Here is an 18,560-nt window from a genome sequence, read left to right as displayed (position 1 = left end):
AGGACTGGCATGCTATCACAGGGATCAACCATATGAGGTAGATGTCATGTGTATCCATTTTGACCATGTTGCCATTTTGCAAGTGATGATTTATATCATTATTAGCCTGAGAGGAATTTGATCGGCATGTGAAATGTAGTGTTATTCAAAACAAACACAGGGCATATATTGCAACAGGTTATTCATAAAACAGCATTGACCTGAAAGCAGCTGATTGGCTCTAAGCGTGAATGAGGTGTGAATGAGTTGGTGGAAGCTGATGGTTTTATTAAAGAACTGAGTATCCTTTACAACAACAATAGAAGAGATTATGAGTTATCTTCTGAGCCAGGCCATTACATATATATTTTTTCATCATATTGTAGTTGTAGCCGGTGTATGATAACTGTGGTATAAAGCAAACAAGATTTTCCAATCACACTGAGAGAAGAGCAGGAGGCATGGGAGACAATATACCTGGAGGAATAGTAGCTGCTGCAAGTAAGTTCACTTCTCACACATAGTTGGAAATTTCAGTGTAGTTTCTGTAATGAGCTCTTGAATCCCTAATGCTGTGTGTTTGCGTGCCAGAGAACCGTCTGCAGGTGGTGAAGGGTTTGGAGGATGTGGAGGTGTCTGAGTGTGATAGCTGCTCCTTTGAGGTGACTCTCAACCTGGCCTATATCGAGGGTGTGTGGACCAGGGATGGGAATCAGCTCAAGTCCAAGCCACACTGTCGCATCAGCACACATGGGAAGAAACACTCCCTCATACTGAACCGGGTGGCTTTGGGAGATGCAGGCCTGTTCTCGTTCCAGACCAACGGCATTCAGACCTCAGGCAGACTCAGTGTCAGAGGTAAGGTGATGGAATAGACTGCTTCTTCCATGGCCAAAGTCTTTCATTATGTGTCTGTTTGACTAAACTCAGCACTCAACAGAGACTCAGGTAGGCAACTGGACTTGTTTCAGTTTCTTGAAGGCCTTTCACCTCTCAGCCAAGAGGCTTCTTCAGTTCTTACTAACTGGAGAGGAGCTGCAGGCTTTTTAAACTCTATGTGGGTATGTTCTTACAGAGTCGTTAAGGACATGTGTGAGCTCTGAGTTTCAGAGTCGTTAGGGACACTTGTGGGTCGTTGGTCAAACCGACCTTCATGTGGGTTTCTAAGGCTAGGTGAGCCCAGAACACCAGAACACCTGGGCTCACTTAGCCTTAGAAACCCACATGAAGGTCCTCTCCAGTTAGTTAGAACTAAAGAAGCCTCTTGGATGAGAGGTGAAACGTCGCCTACGATACAGCACCTAGAAACACTCAAACACTTACCAGTCCTGTCAAAGAATCAGTACAAGGCTATTATAGACCGATCTAATAAGCAGATTCAACAAGTTCTGTTCGGTTGATTGAACTGAGTTTACATTCATGGTTTGATTTTCTTCTGGCAGCTAGGGACATTCACATAGTGAAGGAGCTGGAGGATGTTGACACGATGGAGCGTCAAATCGTGAACTTCCTGTGTGAGGTCAACCACGCTGATGTGGATGGTCGTTGGTACAGAGATGACTGCCGCATTCGACAGGGGGACAACATCAAGATCAGACACCAGGGTAAGAGACCAAACACATGGGTTTTAAGGAAACAAAAGCCTAAAAGGTGTACATGCTCCAAAGTGCTTGCTTTAAGAAGCTGCGTTTGAGTGTCATAGTGGTTGTACCGGGCAGTTAATAGGTGTAAAATATATAAAAAAAGAAAATATAAAACCTGGTTAAATACAGTACATTTTGATTTAATGTGATTGCAGGTAAATCTCACACCCTGTTCTTCAAGTCAGTCAGGCCAGAGCATGCTGGAGAGATCAGATTCACTGCAGAGCGTGTCTCTTCATATGCAACTCTCACAGTTAAAGGTGAGCCATCAGACCTATTACGGATTTATGGAGGAAATGATGTCTTTAACCATTTGGTCACTTAAGGTTCACAGCCTGGTCCTCCCTTCTACAGAGCTCCCAGTCCAAATAGTGCGTCCTCTGAGGGTCAAGATAGCCATGTATCGCCACCGGGGTCTGCTGGAGTGCCAGGTATCGCGACCTAATGCTCAGGTCAGGTGGTACAAGAACAGGAGGGAGCTTCTGCCGAGTAAGAAGTACCAACTAATCAGCCAAGATATCTACAGGCAGCTTACCATCGATGACGTCTGCTCTTCAGATGAGGACACTTACACCTGTGATGCAGGAGATGACAAAACATCCTGTCAGCTTCTGGTGGAGGGTGAGATGTCTGTTGTCACAGTAATTATGTCAACATGGCCTACAGTATTGTATGTTTTGCATTTATGCACATACACTTTTCAAATACTGACCATTGTGTTTCTAATGAACAAATTATACAATCAAGAGTGTTTTTAATAATATAATGAGTTAGGAGTTGTGTCAGTAGTGGTAATGTGTGTTATGGCTGTTCATGCAGAGCAGGCTATCAGCATAGTGCGGGGGATGAGCTCAGTGGATGTGATGGAGCCAGAGCCAGCGCTGTTCCATGTGGAGACCAGCCTGAGATCGGGGAGGCCTCCCCGATGGACCCTGAACGGTGAGGTGCTGGAGCCCAGTGCAGCAGTGAACATCGACAGGGAGGGCACCGTCCACAGCCTCTGTCTCACCTCCACAGAAAGCTCCATGTCTGGCCCTGTGGTCTTTGTAGCTGGCAAGAGTCGTTCCACTGCTCAGCTCACTGTCAAGGGTGAGCTGACTAAACCTCTTCAGAAGAAGGACTGTGGAAAGAGCAATTTGAAGTTGCCATAGAATTTTAATTTCTCTTGATCTAAAAGAAATATGAAATGGTAGTAAATTGTTCTTATTGTAAAGTAACAATATAAAAGTCAGAAGGAACCAATCAGCCTCTCAATCCAGTTTGGACTGCATGTATTATTGAATGAATTTATAAGAGGAGTGTCTCATTAAGCAGCTTTACATCTCTCCACCTCTAGAGCGACCCCTTCAGGTTGCCCGACACTTGGACGACATTGAGGCGAAGGAGAAGAGCTCTGTGACTCTGAGCTGTGAGTTTGCCCCCTCTCCCAGAGTGGTGCGGTGGTTTAAAGGTCGCACGGCTCTGAAGACATCAAACAAGTACAGCATGAAGAGGGAAGCGAAGCGGGCAGAGCTGACCATTCATGGCTTGATAGGGATGGATGCAGGACAGTACCACTGCATGGCTGGGGGTTCACAGAGTACCGCACAAGTTTCGGTAGAAGGTAGTTTATTTTTTAGAAGATAGTCATTTTTTTCAGACTTTTTTATGTTAGTTCAGTTGATGATATAGCATAATTTATTTCCAATTTTCTTGTAGTGCGAACACTGAAGTTGGTTAAGCACCTTGAGCCAGTGGAAATCGAGGAGGATGGCATTGCCAGATTCACCTGTGAGCTCAACTACGTGGTCGCGAACGTGGAATGGCTCCTCAACAATGTTCGCCTCTATTCCAACGCCATCAGCAGGATCCAGCACATGGGCACTATGCACAGCCTCGCAATCAAGAAGATGCGGCCACAGGAGAGCAGGGTCACCTTCAAAGCAGGCCTTCTCACGGAGACAACCATCTTAAAGGTCAAAGGTCAGCTGGGGGTAAAACAGATGTGTGATTTGTGACTTTCACTGATACTTAAACATGCATACAATGAATGATATTCTTTGCTCCAGAGCGCCCTGCAGTGTTCCTGCGGTCTCTGGAGGATGCAGTAGGAGAAGAGCAAGGGGAAGTCTGCCTACAGTGTGAAATATCCAAGGAGACTGTGACCCCTGTTTGGAAGAAGGATGGAATGGTCCTCACCGCTGATGATAAACATGAGTTGCTCCAGTTTGGGAAGTCCATGGCGCTGATAATCCATTCTCTGAGCAAGGAGGATGCTGGACAGTACACCTGTGACCTGGGCACTAGCCAGACCAAGGCTAAAGTTACTGTACATGGTGAGTAGTAGGAAAAAAGTTATTTTGTTGTTTGAAAATCAAGTGTTGTGCTAAAATTATCTGTCTGCCTTTTGACGACAGTTCCACCAAGTTATTGATAGAATGATAGAAGGAACCTCAGATAATATTTCTTAAAACTGAGACCGATATTTACTGTAATTGTTGTATCTCTCTGCAGACTTACACATCACTATTGTTCAGCGTATGAAGACAACATCTGTCCTGGAGGGCGAAAGCTGCACTTTTGAGTGTCACCTCTCTCATGACCTTGATGATGAGCCCTCCTGGACCATCAATGGCCAGGTGGTGGTCACCAATAGCCATATCCAGGTTATCAACGATGGCCGCAAGTATAAGATGACCATTAGAGATGCTATTCTGTCCGACGCTGGAGACGTGGTCTTCACAATTAAAGACCTAAGCTGTAGGACCATGCTCTTTGTTAAAGGTAATAACCTGACTGTCTCAGATAAAATGATCAGCTCTGTTTAATCTGTGTTTGTGTATGTGAAGATACCTGCTCCTGTATTTTATTTTGAAATTTGCTATTTGGTGGAAAAAGAAAAAAAACTGAATGTGAGTGAATGCATTCTCCCTCCTTTAGAGAAGCCAGTGCACATCTTCAGGGACCTGTTAAATGTGAAGGCGGTGCCAGGTGAGGACGCAGAGCTGAGCTGTGAGATCACCAAACCAGACGCCACCATTCGTTGGCTAAAAGATGGCCATTTGATCAGGCAGAGTCCTAAGTATGAGATGAGTGTGGAGAAGAACCTGGCGAGATTGGTGATCAAGAATGCCACCATCAGAGACTCTGGAGATTACTGCTGTGAGGCTGAAGGTGTAGCCTCGCGTGCCAAGTTGGAGATCAGAGGTAGGTGAGGGCTTTCAAAATAAATGTAAGATGATGAGTACACTATGTAGTGCTCTTTACTGTGGTGTTGTGCAAATCAGTGCTGCTCTTGACTGCAGTAATAAAAGTGAAGCTTGGCTCAGTTTTCTAAACTTCATTATTCCTCTCAGAACTCCAGCACACATTTGCAAGGGAGTTGAAGGATACACGAGCCGAGGAAAAGGGTAAAGTGACCCTGGAGTGTGAGACTAGGCGGCCAGCCAAGCGGGTGACCTGGCTGAAGGGCATGCTGGAGCTGAAGTCCAGTAGGAAGTATGTCATCAGGCAGAAGGGTGTGGTGCTGTCGCTGACCATCACCTGTCTAGAAAAACTGGACACAGATATTTACATTTGTGATGTCGGCACAATGCAGAGCCGGGCGCAGCTGACTGTGCAAGGTGAGAGAACAGTTACTGAGTATTACATCACTGTGGTGAGTTCCTTGTAGGAGAATTTCTGGGATATCTAATGGAATGATACATTGATTTAATTCAAAACAAATAACAATAAAATGAAGGAATATATGTGCAGTAGCTGACATTTGACAGAAGTTACTGTAACTCTCCATTTATTCACTTCTTTTAATTATTTCTCTTAATTTTTAAACATTTATTTACCTATTCTTTTACCGATTTATTGACAATGCATTCACCTTGAATAACAATTGTCCAATGATATAGAAATAATACTACCTCTGAAGTGTAGATTTCTAGGGCCTCAGTTATTGAATCTATATAATATATATTATGTTTGCAAGATTTTATTAAAGGGGTACAGCATGTCAGAACAATAGTAGTCCGTTCTGTGGTTGCCAAAACGACCCCTTAAAAGTAATGCTCAGGTTTTATCATTATTGACTGTAATGCTCAGGAAAATACTCAGAATGTTCATGAAGGCTGTTAGTACCCACTGGGTATGACGTTTATGTGATTTTTGACCTTTCCATCTTTTTCATATATCTCTCAGGTCAGAGGGTGTTGATCCTGGATGAATTGGAGGATGTTGAGTGTCTAGAGGGCGACACTGTCACATTCAGATGTCGAATTTGTCCTAGTGACTACGTCGGAGTCAAGTGGTACCTAGACGAGACTCTGCTCTACACCAATCAGCTCAATGAGATCCAGATGGTGCCTGGAGGCTACCACACCCTCACATTTAGGCAGCTCGCCCGCAAAGACACTGGCACCATCTCATTTTCAGCAGGGGACAAAAGGTCATATGCCTCGCTGTTGGTTAGAGGTGAGGCTTTAATCTGTTATATGTGTGTGTGTGTGTGTGTGTGTGTGTGTGTGTGTGTGTGTGTGTGTGTGTGTGTGTGTGTGTGTGTGTGTGAGGGGATATTTTTATGTCACATCTCACTTGGTCTTGATTTGGCTTCATTTCTCCCTGTTACTAGAGAGGCGTCCCACCATCATACAAGCACTAGAAGACTGTGAGGCTTTTGAGGGAGGTGGTTTGGTTTTGTCTTGTGTGACCTCCAAGCCATGTCACATCCTTTGGTACAAAGATGGCTGCCTGATGTGGAACTCCTCAAGGTATTTTGCCAGTCGTAACGGCTGTGAGGCACGGCTGACAATTCGGGAGGTTTGCAACAACGATGCCGGAGTGTATGAGTGCAGTGCTGGATCTGTTACAACTAGGGCTGTTGTATCTGTCAAAGGTATGAATGGCATTTTATTGCAGGGCTGCTTTTTCTCACTCTTGCTTTTTATTAAATAGCAGGGGATGTGATTATAGGATTGTGGATTATACAGATAAAATGCTGATTGTTTGTCCTCTTAATCTTGTTTTTAGCCATTCCAGCAGAGTTCACCCAGGCTCTACAGACCTTGGAGGCCAGAGAGGGGGAGACTGTGACCCTGACCTGTGAATACTCTCTACCTGGGGTCCAGTTCCACTGGAGGAAAGGTTTTGAGGGTATCAGGCCTGGAGACAAGTATATAATCAAACAGAGGAAGACAATCAATTCCCTAACCATCAAAGCCCTGAAGCCTGATGACTCAGGAGAATATACCTGTCAGTGCAGAGATCACCGCACTACAGCGAGCCTCAAAGTACATGGTATGTCATTAACTTTTTTCTGTGTTCAAGTGCATTTTTACCGAACCTAATTATACCGAACACATAGTATTTGCAAGTCAATTTTATGGCTTTTTAACAAATATAGGGTAAAAGGTTTCTGTATTTATGCCCATACATCTGTGCACAGTTTCACCATTTCCACCTCACTCCTAACTGTATTTAATACAAATTGTCACCTCTTGTTTTCCAGTTATCCCCATCACATTTGTACAGCAGTTAAAGAACATGCAAACAGAGGAGGGAAGCAATGTCACACTGCGCTGTGAGCTTTCTAAACCAGGGATTCCGGTACAATGGAGGAAGGAACTTGAGCTGTTGAAGAATGGTGTTAAGCACCAGATAAGGAAAAGGGAAACCACCCTGGAGCTCATGATATGGAAGTCTGTGCCTGAGGACAGTGGGCTCTACAGCTGTGTGTGTGCTGATCAGATGACATCTGCCACTGTCAAAATCACTGGTAGGATGAGATTTATCAATTGGCGGATGGGTTTCAGGTTTTAAATCCAATGTGACAAATAATGTTGATAACCGTCAATAATTCATCATCACCCTCAGCTCTCCCAGTCACCTTCAAGCAGAAGCTGAGGAACGTGCTGATTGAGGAAGGCAGCATTGCGGCTTTCCGTTGTGAGTTGTCAAAACCTGGCCACAGTGTGGAGTGGAGGAAGAGGGGGGATGAAGTCATTAGGAATGGAGAGAAATATCACATGCGGCAGAGAGACACGCTGATTGAACTGAGGATCTTTGATGTGATACTTGAGGACAGCGATATATACACATGCATCTGTGGAAACATAGAGACCACTGCAACTCTGACTGTTAATGGTAGGTACTCATTATTGACGGCATTTCATTAAGTCTATCTAATTTTGTTTTGCTTTGTAGGAAGTCATATTGAGAAAAGACAGAATCAGATAGGAGCATAAGTTAATGAAGTAGCAATCCTTGTACAATAACAAACTGGTTACTCACACTAAAAGAAAAGTTCACCCAAAAATAAAAATTCAGTCAATAGCTACTCGCCCCCATGCCAGTGGAAAGTTGGGTGAAATTTCATTGTCCACAAACCATTTCTGGAGCTTTACAGCAAACTGTCGAGCTTGTGCACCCACCTAAGCACTTCAGACATACAACATAAAAAAATAATCAAATTAAATTAGATAACTTTTCTGTACAATATGCACATGAGCCTCACCGACTGTACATGAAAGCTTCTTTTGTCGCAGTAAACAAAATCAAAAGAAATATGTAGGACTTGTAAAATAAAGTTGACTGATCACCATTTGACAGGTTGCAAACTGAAAAGAGAAGAATTACAGTGTCCAATATACATTGAAATCATGCAGCCAGTGCAGAGCTGACTATTTAAAAACTGAATATATGATAGTAGATAGTTCATCTTCCTCTTTCAGCTCTTCCCATCACCTTCAAGCAAAAGCTGAAGAACATCCAAGTGGAGGAAGGACACACTATCACACTGTATTGTGAGATCTCTAAATCTGGTGTCCCAGTGGAGTGGAGGCTTGGGGGAGATCTGCTGGAGAATGGAGACAAGTACCAGATAAAGCAGAGTCACTCTGCCCTGGAGTTGATCATCAGAGATGCTGATCCAGAGGACAGTGGCGTCTACACCTGTGTGTGTAGAGAGCAGAGGACAAAGGCCACTGTTAAAGTTGTGGGTATGTTTAATGAGTCCCATGTGTGAAATGAAGCATGATCTATTGTTTCTTTGTTATTCTTTGCTTTTTAGAAGTGTATGAAGCTACCTCTAAAAACAGTATCTGTGTTTGGTTCAACAGCTGTTCCCGCCACATTTAAAGTGAGCCTGAAGAGCCAGGAGGCTGAAGAAGGGAATAATGTGACTTTACACTGTGAGCTGTCAAAGAAGGGAGTCCCGGTGCAGTGGCAGAGAGATGCTGAGGTGCTGTCTGAGGAGACGTTTCGAGGAAAGTATCAGATGAAGCTTGAAGGAAAGACGGCTCAGATGACCATTCTCAACGTCCAGCCAGAGGATGCAGGGAAGTACAGCTGCATCACAGGAGATGAGAAAACCACAGCTGTAGTGAAAGTAAAACGTAAGTTTGCTTGCAAAGACCAATGAGAACACACTGGCTTTGCAGTACATTTAAAATAATAATCATATATAAATATTATAAATGTACCAAAGCATGAGGTATTTTATGTCTCTAAGAAAAGTGGAAGCAGCAAAGTGTTAGTGCCTGCCGTGTATATTGCAACAAAAGAGGAGAGAAGACATGGCAGATTGTAAATCAATGCAATTAATGAATTCAATAATACATTTAATATATCCACAACAGCACTTCCTGTGACATTCAAACGAGAGATCCAGAACCTGGTGGTGAAGGAAGGAGAAAGTGGAGTTTTCTGCTGTGAGATCTCCAAACCTGGAGCTCCAGTGGACTGGAGGAAAGGCAGAGTGATCCTGAAGTCTGGACAGAAATATGAGATGAAGCAGGAGGGACGTCTTACTAAATTAATCATCAACAACGTAGAGGAGAGCGATGCTGGGAAATACACCTGCAAGACGAAAGACAGCCAATCAACTGCTGAGCTCACGGTCCGAGGTAAGAGACATTTATGTTACAACTCCCCCTACATGCAGTATGTTGGCTTCATTATCCTGTTCAACAAAGTTTTTCTTCTTTTTTTGAATTTTCCTAATGTATTCAACAGAGTCACCTGAGCGCAGACGTCAAAGAGGTCAGCTCTGATTTAGTACAATAAAAAACAAAATAGATCCAGTGGGTATTATTACTGTGTGAGATCCATTATGTCATTTCACTTTAGCTCAATGGAGAAATTATTGTTCCATACCTTGTCACCCAAAATGCTTATGGCTAAAATTCACAGTACTCTTGTGTGTACTGTATATCACACTAAGCTGGGTGAAAAGATGGGATGTAGATTCACGTCATATGGGATGTTTAGGAAATAGATACATCCCTGACAGTTCTCAAACTAAACTCCAGCATTAGCTGTAGTGTTTTTCATTTTTTGAGCATAGTGCATTGTCAATAGTTTGTGCCAGAAAAATGACTTTACCATGTCCCATTGGGATAGAAAATTTAACTCATTACCTTTAACGGATTATCATACAGGATAATCCATTCAACCATTCATGCCTGCCATGTCACCTACATCCATGTTACATTTACTATGTTCCTTGTCATATGAAAGACAAGGAAATCTTTCCACTGAATTCAGTTGCATGATCATTGTTACCCTGTTTCCTCTTCAGCTCTTCGGTTCATTGGTTCAAATTTTAAAGCACTTTGGACATATAAATGCAGCTATTTGTCATTTATCCAAGATTTTTCTCTGATTGACAGAATTACCGCCAAGTTTTAAGATGCCGCTTGTCAACCAGGAGGTGACGGAGGGCAACAGTGTGGTTCTGCGCTGTGAGCTCAACAAACCTGCCCCTGCGGTGGAGTGGAGGAAAGGAACAGAGCTGTTGAAAAATGGAGTCAAATACCAGATGAGGAAGAAGGAGCTGCAGGTGGACCTGAAGATTGCGGATGTCAGTCTGGATGACACTGGAGATTATACCTGTATATGTGGAGAACAGATGACAAAAGCTACTGTCATTGTGAATGGTAAGTAAATTGCACTGTTTTGTTTTAGTGCTTCTGATCGTACTCAGAGTTCTTATAAATACAAAGTATATTACAAGATAAAATATAAACAGGTAAATAGAGGCACTAACATAGGTGACACCATTACCATTGTAATTTCCTGAAGAACAGTGTGGCTTGCATTGTCATCTCTTTCTTGATAAGGTTTCTGATTCCTGTTTCTGTTATTCCTTTGGCTGCAAATGTTACAGTTCAGTTACAGTTTGAGTTTATTCCAAAGAAACCACTGGTGCTGATGTCGAAACATCTAAACTCACTTCATGTACAGTAAATGTGACAGCTTTCATGACCTGTGGTTGTGTTTACTTGACTAGAGAGCAGAAAAAACAGTATTTCTTCACATGAAATGTTTTCATCTCGTTTTAATATTTCTCCTCCCGGGTCTTTTGTAGAACGGCCCATCAGATTCCTTCAAGAACTGAAGAATATTCAGGTACAGGAGGGCAATGGAGTGACACTCTGCTGTGAGCTCTCAAAGCCTGGCCCTCTAGCGCAGTGGAAGAGGGGAGACGATGTGTTGACCAACGGAGAGAAATACCAGATGAAGCAGAGCGGCTCCACCCTTGAGCTCCTCATCAGGAAGAGCCAGCCTGAGGACAGTGGCACATACAGCTGTGTTTGTGATGACATCAAAACTACTGCAACCATCATCATCACCGGTGAGAGCCATTATATATGTGTATGTTATATAGTAGCATCATTATTCTTTGGTAACTTCTCGTCTGTCTGGGTTATCCCTCCTCAGCGATCCCAGTGACTTTTAAGCAAAAGTTGAAGAACCAGGAAGCTGTGGAGGAGGGCAGCATGACTCTGCGATGTGAGCTTTCTAAACCAGGAGTCTCTTTGGAGTGGAGGAAAGACGCTCAACTCCTGAAGGAGGGAGAAAAATATCAGATGAAGCAAGAAGGCAGGGTGGCTGAGATGCTGATCAGAAATCTTACTCTCACAGATGCTGCGGAGTACAGCTGTTCTGTCGGCACTGTTGTGACTTCAGCTGACGTCAAAGTTAGAGGTAGGCTTCACTACAGCCATTACATGGAAAGACACTGTTCAGCTGGTGGTTTTGTTACTTGACCACAGTGAGGTTAAGTAACAAAAACACCTGCAAAGTAAACATGGCTGCTATAGTAGATCTAAAAAGAAACAATTTGGAATTGTGCAGAAAACTGAACCATTTCTAATTTCAGATTTTGCTTCATTTGTTTATTCTCAGCAATTCCTGTAACATTTAAAAAAGAGGTGGCCAACCTGGAGCTGAAGGAAGGAGACAGTGGAGTTTTCTGCTGCCAGCTTTCCAAACCTGGAGCTCCAGTGGACTGGAGGAAAGGCAGAGTCATCCTCAAACCTGGATACAAATATGAGATGAAACAGGAGGGATGTCTTACTAAGCTCATCATCAACAATGTAGAGGAGAGCGATGCTGGGAAATACACCTGCAAGACTAACGACAGCCAATCTACTGCTGAGCTCACCGTCAAAGGTAAGATAGAGATCCCACACTGAAAACATGATTAGGAAATCTCTTTTTAGAGAATAACTAGTCCTCGGTTCTCCTCCTTGCAGCTCCTCCCATCACATTCAAGACAAAGTTAAGGAACCAACAGGTGGAGGAGGAGAACAATGTGTCGTTGAGCTGCGAGCTGTCTAAACCCGGGCTTGCTGTGGAGTGGAGGAAAGGACAAGAGCTGCTGAAGAATAATTTCAAGTACCAAATTAAAAATCGAACCAGTGTCATGGAGCTGACCATCAAAAACACACAGCTGGAGGACAGCGGACTTTACAGCTGCATCTACGGTGACGCCAAGACCACAGCCAATGTCACCATTACACGTAAGGGAAGATTGTAAATGCTGTTTGTGTGTTTTTGCATTTTTAAACTTTTCAGAAATTGAGAACTGACATCAACTTGTTTTTTCCACAGCTATCCCCCTGTCCTTTAACATGGGTCTGAAGAACCAGGAGGCCCGCGAAGGAGGCAACGTGTCCCTTTGCTGTGAACTGTCCAGGGCCGGGGTGCCTGTGCAGTGGTTTAAGGCCGAGGACCAGCTCTATCATGGGGGACGATATCAGATGACGCAGAGAGGGAAGATAGCTGAGATGCACATCAAAAACATCCAGCCCGAAGACGTCGGAGAGTATAGCTGCGTCTTAGGAGAGCAGAAGACAACGGCTGAAGTGAACGTGAGAGGTATTTGACTTGCTGCCATTTTGTGTTTCTTACACGTGAAGCCTGTGAGCTAGTTCAGCTGCTACATCCCCACATAACACACACATTACATACGTTTCTCACAGCAACATATTTCCAATGCACCTTTTGCAATAAGGCGGTCTATTCAAGATCAGTGTTCTGCTAACTCTTTTACTCTTGCTCAAGCTGTTGCTGTACTGCTCATTTCCAAACAATGCTGCTGCTTATATATGACATTATTATAGTGTATTTTATAGACCTCGACATCTACTTGTAGTCTACAATTCAATAAGACTCAGGGGAGGAGTCATCAATCCCCATTAACCTTTGTCCTGAGCTCAATGTATGCTTGCAGAGAGTAATGAGAACAAATCACACACTTAATATGAGCTCTGTATTCACTTAATAATAAACAGAGATGGAATATAACTATGTACATTTACTCGAGTACTGTACTTAAGTGCAGGTACTTGACTGTATTTGAGTCTTTTCATGCCACTTTATATTTCCACTCCACTACAATTCAGAGAGAAATATTGTACTTTTTACTTCACTACAATTACTATAATAATGTGTTGTTATGAATTAAACTACCAGCATATAGAAGTACAGCTGAAATGATTCGTCGACTAATTCATTTGTTGAAAATTAAACTATTTTAGTATTTGTTTAAGCCATTCTTCATGTAAAATACTGTTATGGTTTCAGCTTCACAAATGTGAAGATTTGCTGCTTTTCTTTTTAATTATTTTAGTAATTTTAATTCATTTTTAACAATGTTGACTATCTGTTGGAGCCACTTCGGGCTCTGAGTAATTATGATGGCATTTCTCACTATTCTGAGATTTTTTACAAATCAAACAATCAATTGATTAATGGAAAAAATAATCAGCAGATTACTATATAAAATAATTCAAAATAAGCCTCACCTCAACCAAATGAAGCAGGATGGCTGCCTCCTTGCCCAACGAACCCTACTGATTCATTAGAGCTCATGTTTATTGCTCAGTAATCCTTATCTTGTTATGATATTGATGTTAGTATTTTTTATTCTAGTTGGAGATTCAACTTTTGTAACATGCCGTCTCTGTTTCCTTCTTTTACAAGCGGCGGCATCCGTCTTCTTTGAGAAGGAACTGGAGAGCCAAGCGGTGATGGAGGGGAAATCTGTGCTGCTGTCTTGTGAAGTTTCCAGTGCTAACGTCCCTGTCACCTGGAAGAAGGACAACACTGTGGTGGAAGAAGGAGGGCGATACATTTTAAAGAAGAAAGGCCCTACTCACACCCTGGAGATCAAGAAACTGTGTCTTGAGGATGCTGGGGAGTTTTGCTGTATCAGCAGAGGCAAGAAGACCACTGCCAAACTGATTGTGAGGGGTAAGGATAGATATGTTAGTTATTTACTGATATATTTAGTTAAATCGTTTACAGCACAAGAAATGGGGCATGAATAACTCCACCATTCTCATCTCAAGTTGTTGTAAAAAATATCTCATTCCATCTCCATCTCTAAAACACCAGCTGTATATAGCTTCCTCTCCCTCCACAGAGCGCGTGCGGATTGTTACAGAGCTGAAAGACATGACGGTGACAGCAGGTCAGGATGCAGAGTTTGTGTGTGAGCTGAGCCATGCAGAAGTGAGTGAGGGTGTCTGGTGGCTTGGCTCCAGTCCTCTGCAGAAGAACGAGATGAACCAGATGACGTGCCAGGGTCGCAAGCATAGACTGGTGCTCACCATGACAACGCCTGAGGAGACGGGTACCGTGGCATTTGTGGTCGGGGAGGAGAGGACCTCTGCACAACTGCTAGTTGTTCCGAAGGCCAAAGGTGAGCAGATTTTGGTGAAGATGAAAAGATTTCCTCTGAACCATACACTCTTAACGGGCATTTGATTTCATTTTCTAGTTTTATTTGAGGAGAAGCCTAAAGACGTTGTCATTATGGAAGGAGAGACAGCCACTTTGTCCTGCACAACCTCCGATTTTACTTCTCCGGTTGCCTGGAAGCGCAACCACATCCCGCTCCGAAATGGTGATAAATATGAGATACGTAACGAGGGAAAAGTCAACCTATTACTTATCTATGATGTGGATCCCCTGGATACTGGCATATACACTTGTGATACAGGAGATGTACAGAGCAGTGCCAAACTTACTGTAACAGGTAGATACTGTGACGTTTGCCTCTCTTCCCTTGTAATACTAAGGGAAACAACATAAGATTTGACAAATTAATCTATCATACACCAAATGTCTCACTTCCTGTTCTTTCTCTCCCAGAGCTCCCTCCATTCTTTCAAGAAGAATTGCAGAGTGTGGAGGTTGAGGAAGGAGGTTCAGCCTCTCTGTACTGTGAGCTCTCTAAACTTGGAGTGCCGATTCAGTGGAAGAAGAACAACGTGCCACTGAGAGCCAGCAGAAAGCAAGAGATGAGGCAGGATGGCTGTTTCCTCCAGCTTCACATCAAGGAGCTCAAACTTGAGGACAGCGGCAGCTACTCATGTCAAGCAGGAAGTGCAGAGACCACTGCAACTGTGACAGTGAAAGGTGTGTGCATTTGGCAGTGAATTATTGCTCTGCTTGCATTAAACTATTACAAAATACAATTTACTGCAAATGTTACTGTATCAGCATCCTCACACTTCGTGCCTCTGTATAATTTTGTCCTACCCAACCCTTTTTCACAGAGCTTCCACCATTCTTCAAGACAGAGTTAAGACGCGTGGAGGCTGAGGAGGGATCCACAGCCTCCCTGCACTGTGAGCTGTCTAAGCCTGGAGTGTCAGTGCAATGGAAGAAGAACAGGCTGCCACTAAGAGCCAGCAGAAAGTATGAAATGACACAAGATGGCTGCCTTCTCCAGCTCCACATCAAGGAGCTCAAACCTGATGACAGTGGCTGTTATTCATGTAAAGCAGGAAATGCAGAGGTTGCTGCAACTGTGACAGTGAAAGGTGTGTGTATGAAGAGATGTGCATGGCAAATTCCATGTGTCAGCAAGATCTCAATCATAGAAAACTAATCTTAATAATTTTTCAATGATTTTGGTATGATTTGATATAATATGAGATGAACACTAATCATCTTTCACATAAGTAGGCTACAGAAGCATTAATTTCTTCTACTTATTTGGGCCTTACTTGCTAATGCCTAGAGTTGTCTCTTTCTTCCACCAAAAGCATTTTACTTCATTAGTCTTATTGCATCTATCTTTCCCAGAGCTCCCTCCATATTTCAAAGAAGAATTGCAGAACATTAAGGCTGAGGAGGGAGGTGCAGCCTCCCTGTGCTGTGAACTGTCTAAACCTGGAGCGTCAGTGCAGTGGAAGAAGAACAAGCTGCCACTGAGAGACAGCAGGAAGTATGAAACGAAGCAGGATGGCTGCATCCTCCAGCTTCACATCAAGGAGCTCAAACCTGAGGATAGTGGAATCTACACATGTCAAGCAGGAAGTGCAGAGACCACTGCAACTGTGACAGTAAAAGGTTTGTGTGTTTTGAATTTTGAAAAGTGGATTTCAGTTTCAGCAAGCTGTAAATCATGATTAAACATTTTCAAAAAAATACTTATTATCATCTGATCTGATCATCTCTAAACATTGTATATTCCACAGAGGTACCTCCATTTTTCAAAGAAGAATTGCAGAGTGTGAAGGCAGAGGTGAAGAAGATGAAGCAGGATGGCTGCCTCCTCGAGCTCAACATCAGTGAGCTCAAACTTGAGGACAGTGGAAGCTACACATGTCAAGCAGGAAGTGCAGAGACCACTGCAACTGTTACAGTGAAAGGTGTGTGTATTTGGAGAATTTTGACTTTATTATGACCGGTTGTATTCAAACTAGATCTGCTTTATTGTACAATGCTTTGCTGTACTTCTCTGGTCTGTCTGATAATCATTATGTTGTCCTAGTCTGCTAAACCACCCACTTCGAAAATGGGTTTTCCAAAAAACCTGTACAAACTATGTTATGGTGAGGATTTAAGCACGGCTCCCAGTAAAGTATAGATGTACAATTCTGTTTTTTTTTTTCTTGACTATTTTCCCAGAGCTTCCTCCATTCTTCATGAAAGACTTGGTAAGTATGGAGTTTGAGGAAGGAGGTGCAGCCTCTCTGTGCTGTGAGCTGTCAAAGCCTGGTGTGTCAGTGCAATGGACGAAAAACAAGCTGCCACTGAGAGCCGGCAGGAAGTATGCCATGAAACAAGATGGCTGCCTCCTCCAGCTGCACATCAAAGAGCTCAAACCTGAGGACAGTGGAAGCTACACATGTCAAGCAGAGAGTGTAGAGACCACTGCAGCTGTGACAGTGAAAGGTGTGTGTATTTGGTAGTGAACAATTGCTCCTAGTTTGCCTTGTGTTCATTTAACCGCACAATAAATTTAATGTACTTAGATGAGATTGTCCTAAGTTGATGTTTTTAATCCATACCAATTTTTGCAGAGCTCACACCATTCTTCAATAAAGATATACAAAGTGTAGATGCTGAGGAGGGAGGTACAGCCTCACTGCACTGTGAACTGTCTAAACCTGGAGTGTCAGTGCAGTGGAAGAAGAACAAGCTGCCACTGAGAGCTAACAGGAAGTATGAGATAAAGCAAGATGGCTGCCTTCTCCAGCTCCACATCAAGGATCTCAAACTAGAGGACAGTGGAAGCTACACATGTCAAGCAGGAAGTGTGGAGACCACTGCGACTGTGACAGTGAATGGTTTGTTTGCCGACGAGAAATGTATTGTTAGCAATGCATGCATTCAAGTAAACACCAATATTTGAAGAAGTAATGATTGTCGAGACTTTCTGGTATGTACTGAGCTGCTATTATTACAGTCCCATCTACATTGTAAGTTTGCTGACAAGTCTTGATACTCTAGTATCATCACAGACAGTTTGGTCTTCCTCCGATTAGTTTTCATTATCCCGTCGGACTTAAACTTGTCCAATCCTCACTTATTTTCCCAGAGCTCCCACCATTCTTCAAGGAAGACTTACAAGGAGTAGAAGCTGAGGAGGGAGGTACAGCCTCCCTGTGCTGTGAGCTGTCGAAGCCTGGAGTATCTGTACAATGGAGGAAGAACAAGCTTCCACTGAGAGCTAACAGGAAGTATGACATGAAACAAGATGGCTGCCTCTTCCAGCTGCACATCAAGGATCTCAAACCAGAGGACAGTGGAAGCTACACATGTCAAGCAGGAGATGCAGAGACCACTGCAACTGTGACAGTAAAAGGTGTGTGTCTTTGGTGAATGGCAAATTTGACTATGTCAGCATACTTTCAAGCCACAGACAAGTAATGTTGATACGTTTTTGTTATCGTCTAAAATTTCTGGGACTGATCATAATTTCTAAAACAGCAATTCCCACCCATCTACCATGTAAGTATATGAAGGTAGTCGCGATGAAAATATTACATTTATTTCCAAGTTTGGTCCACTTTGTGTAATGTGTAAAGCACCATTGTTATTATGAGAAACACACGCTAATGACATTTGCCCCATCTTTATAACACCTTTTCGCAGAGCTTCCTCCATTCTTCAAGAAAGACCTACAAAGTCTGAAGGCTGAGGAGGGAGGTACAGCCTCCCTGTGCTGTGAGCTGTCTAAACCTGGACTGTCAGTGCAGTGGAAGAAGAACAAGCTGCCACTGAGAGCTAACAGGAAGTATGAGATGAAACAAGATGGCTGCGTCCTCCAGCTTCACATCAAGGAGCTCAAACTTGAGGATAGTGGAAGCTACACATGTCAAGCAGGAAGCACAGAGACCACTGCAACTGTGACAGTGAAAGGTTTGTATGTTTAACAATTTACAT

At 43.2% G+C, this 18,560-nt stretch overlaps 1 protein-coding gene across 1 annotated transcript in view; it reads left to right on the top strand.

The window, feature by feature from the left end:
* The first annotated feature begins 440 nt into the window (after positions 1-440).
* obscna (obscurin, cytoskeletal calmodulin and titin-interacting RhoGEF a) overlaps positions 441-18,560 on the top strand; it is a 38,446-nt gene continuing 20,326 nt past the window's right edge. Inside the window, 38 exon segments of the mRNA XM_073476448.1 lie at positions 441-480; positions 571-837; positions 1,422-1,583; positions 1,778-1,882; positions 1,977-2,243; positions 2,442-2,711; positions 2,959-3,225; positions 3,321-3,584; positions 3,671-3,937; positions 4,116-4,385; positions 4,542-4,808; positions 4,958-5,224; positions 5,793-6,065; positions 6,223-6,486; positions 6,621-6,887; positions 7,099-7,365; positions 7,464-7,733; positions 8,321-8,587; positions 8,708-8,983; positions 9,227-9,493; positions 9,603-9,629; positions 10,259-10,525; positions 10,957-11,223; positions 11,310-11,576; positions 11,778-12,044; positions 12,128-12,394; positions 12,486-12,752; positions 13,860-14,129; positions 14,302-14,580; positions 14,659-14,916; positions 15,033-15,299; positions 15,440-15,706; positions 15,972-16,238; positions 16,367-16,540; positions 16,800-17,066; positions 17,195-17,597; positions 17,636-17,979; positions 18,270-18,536. Coding sequence (XP_073332549.1) covers positions 441-480; positions 571-837; positions 1,422-1,583; positions 1,778-1,882; positions 1,977-2,243; positions 2,442-2,711; positions 2,959-3,225; positions 3,321-3,584; positions 3,671-3,937; positions 4,116-4,385; positions 4,542-4,808; positions 4,958-5,224; positions 5,793-6,065; positions 6,223-6,486; positions 6,621-6,887; positions 7,099-7,365; positions 7,464-7,733; positions 8,321-8,587; positions 8,708-8,983; positions 9,227-9,493; positions 9,603-9,629; positions 10,259-10,525; positions 10,957-11,223; positions 11,310-11,576; positions 11,778-12,044; positions 12,128-12,394; positions 12,486-12,752; positions 13,860-14,129; positions 14,302-14,580; positions 14,659-14,916; positions 15,033-15,299; positions 15,440-15,706; positions 15,972-16,238; positions 16,367-16,540; positions 16,800-17,066; positions 17,195-17,597; positions 17,636-17,979; positions 18,270-18,536 — 9,556 coding nt within the window.

The sequence above is a fragment of the Pagrus major genome, chromosome 11, assembly GCF_040436345.1.
Source record: "Pagrus major chromosome 11, Pma_NU_1.0".
Taxonomy (NCBI): domain Eukaryota; kingdom Metazoa; phylum Chordata; class Actinopteri; order Spariformes; family Sparidae; genus Pagrus; species Pagrus major.
The sequence above is the reverse complement of the archived record's forward strand: the minus strand, read 5'-3'. Positions and strand labels throughout refer to the sequence as shown.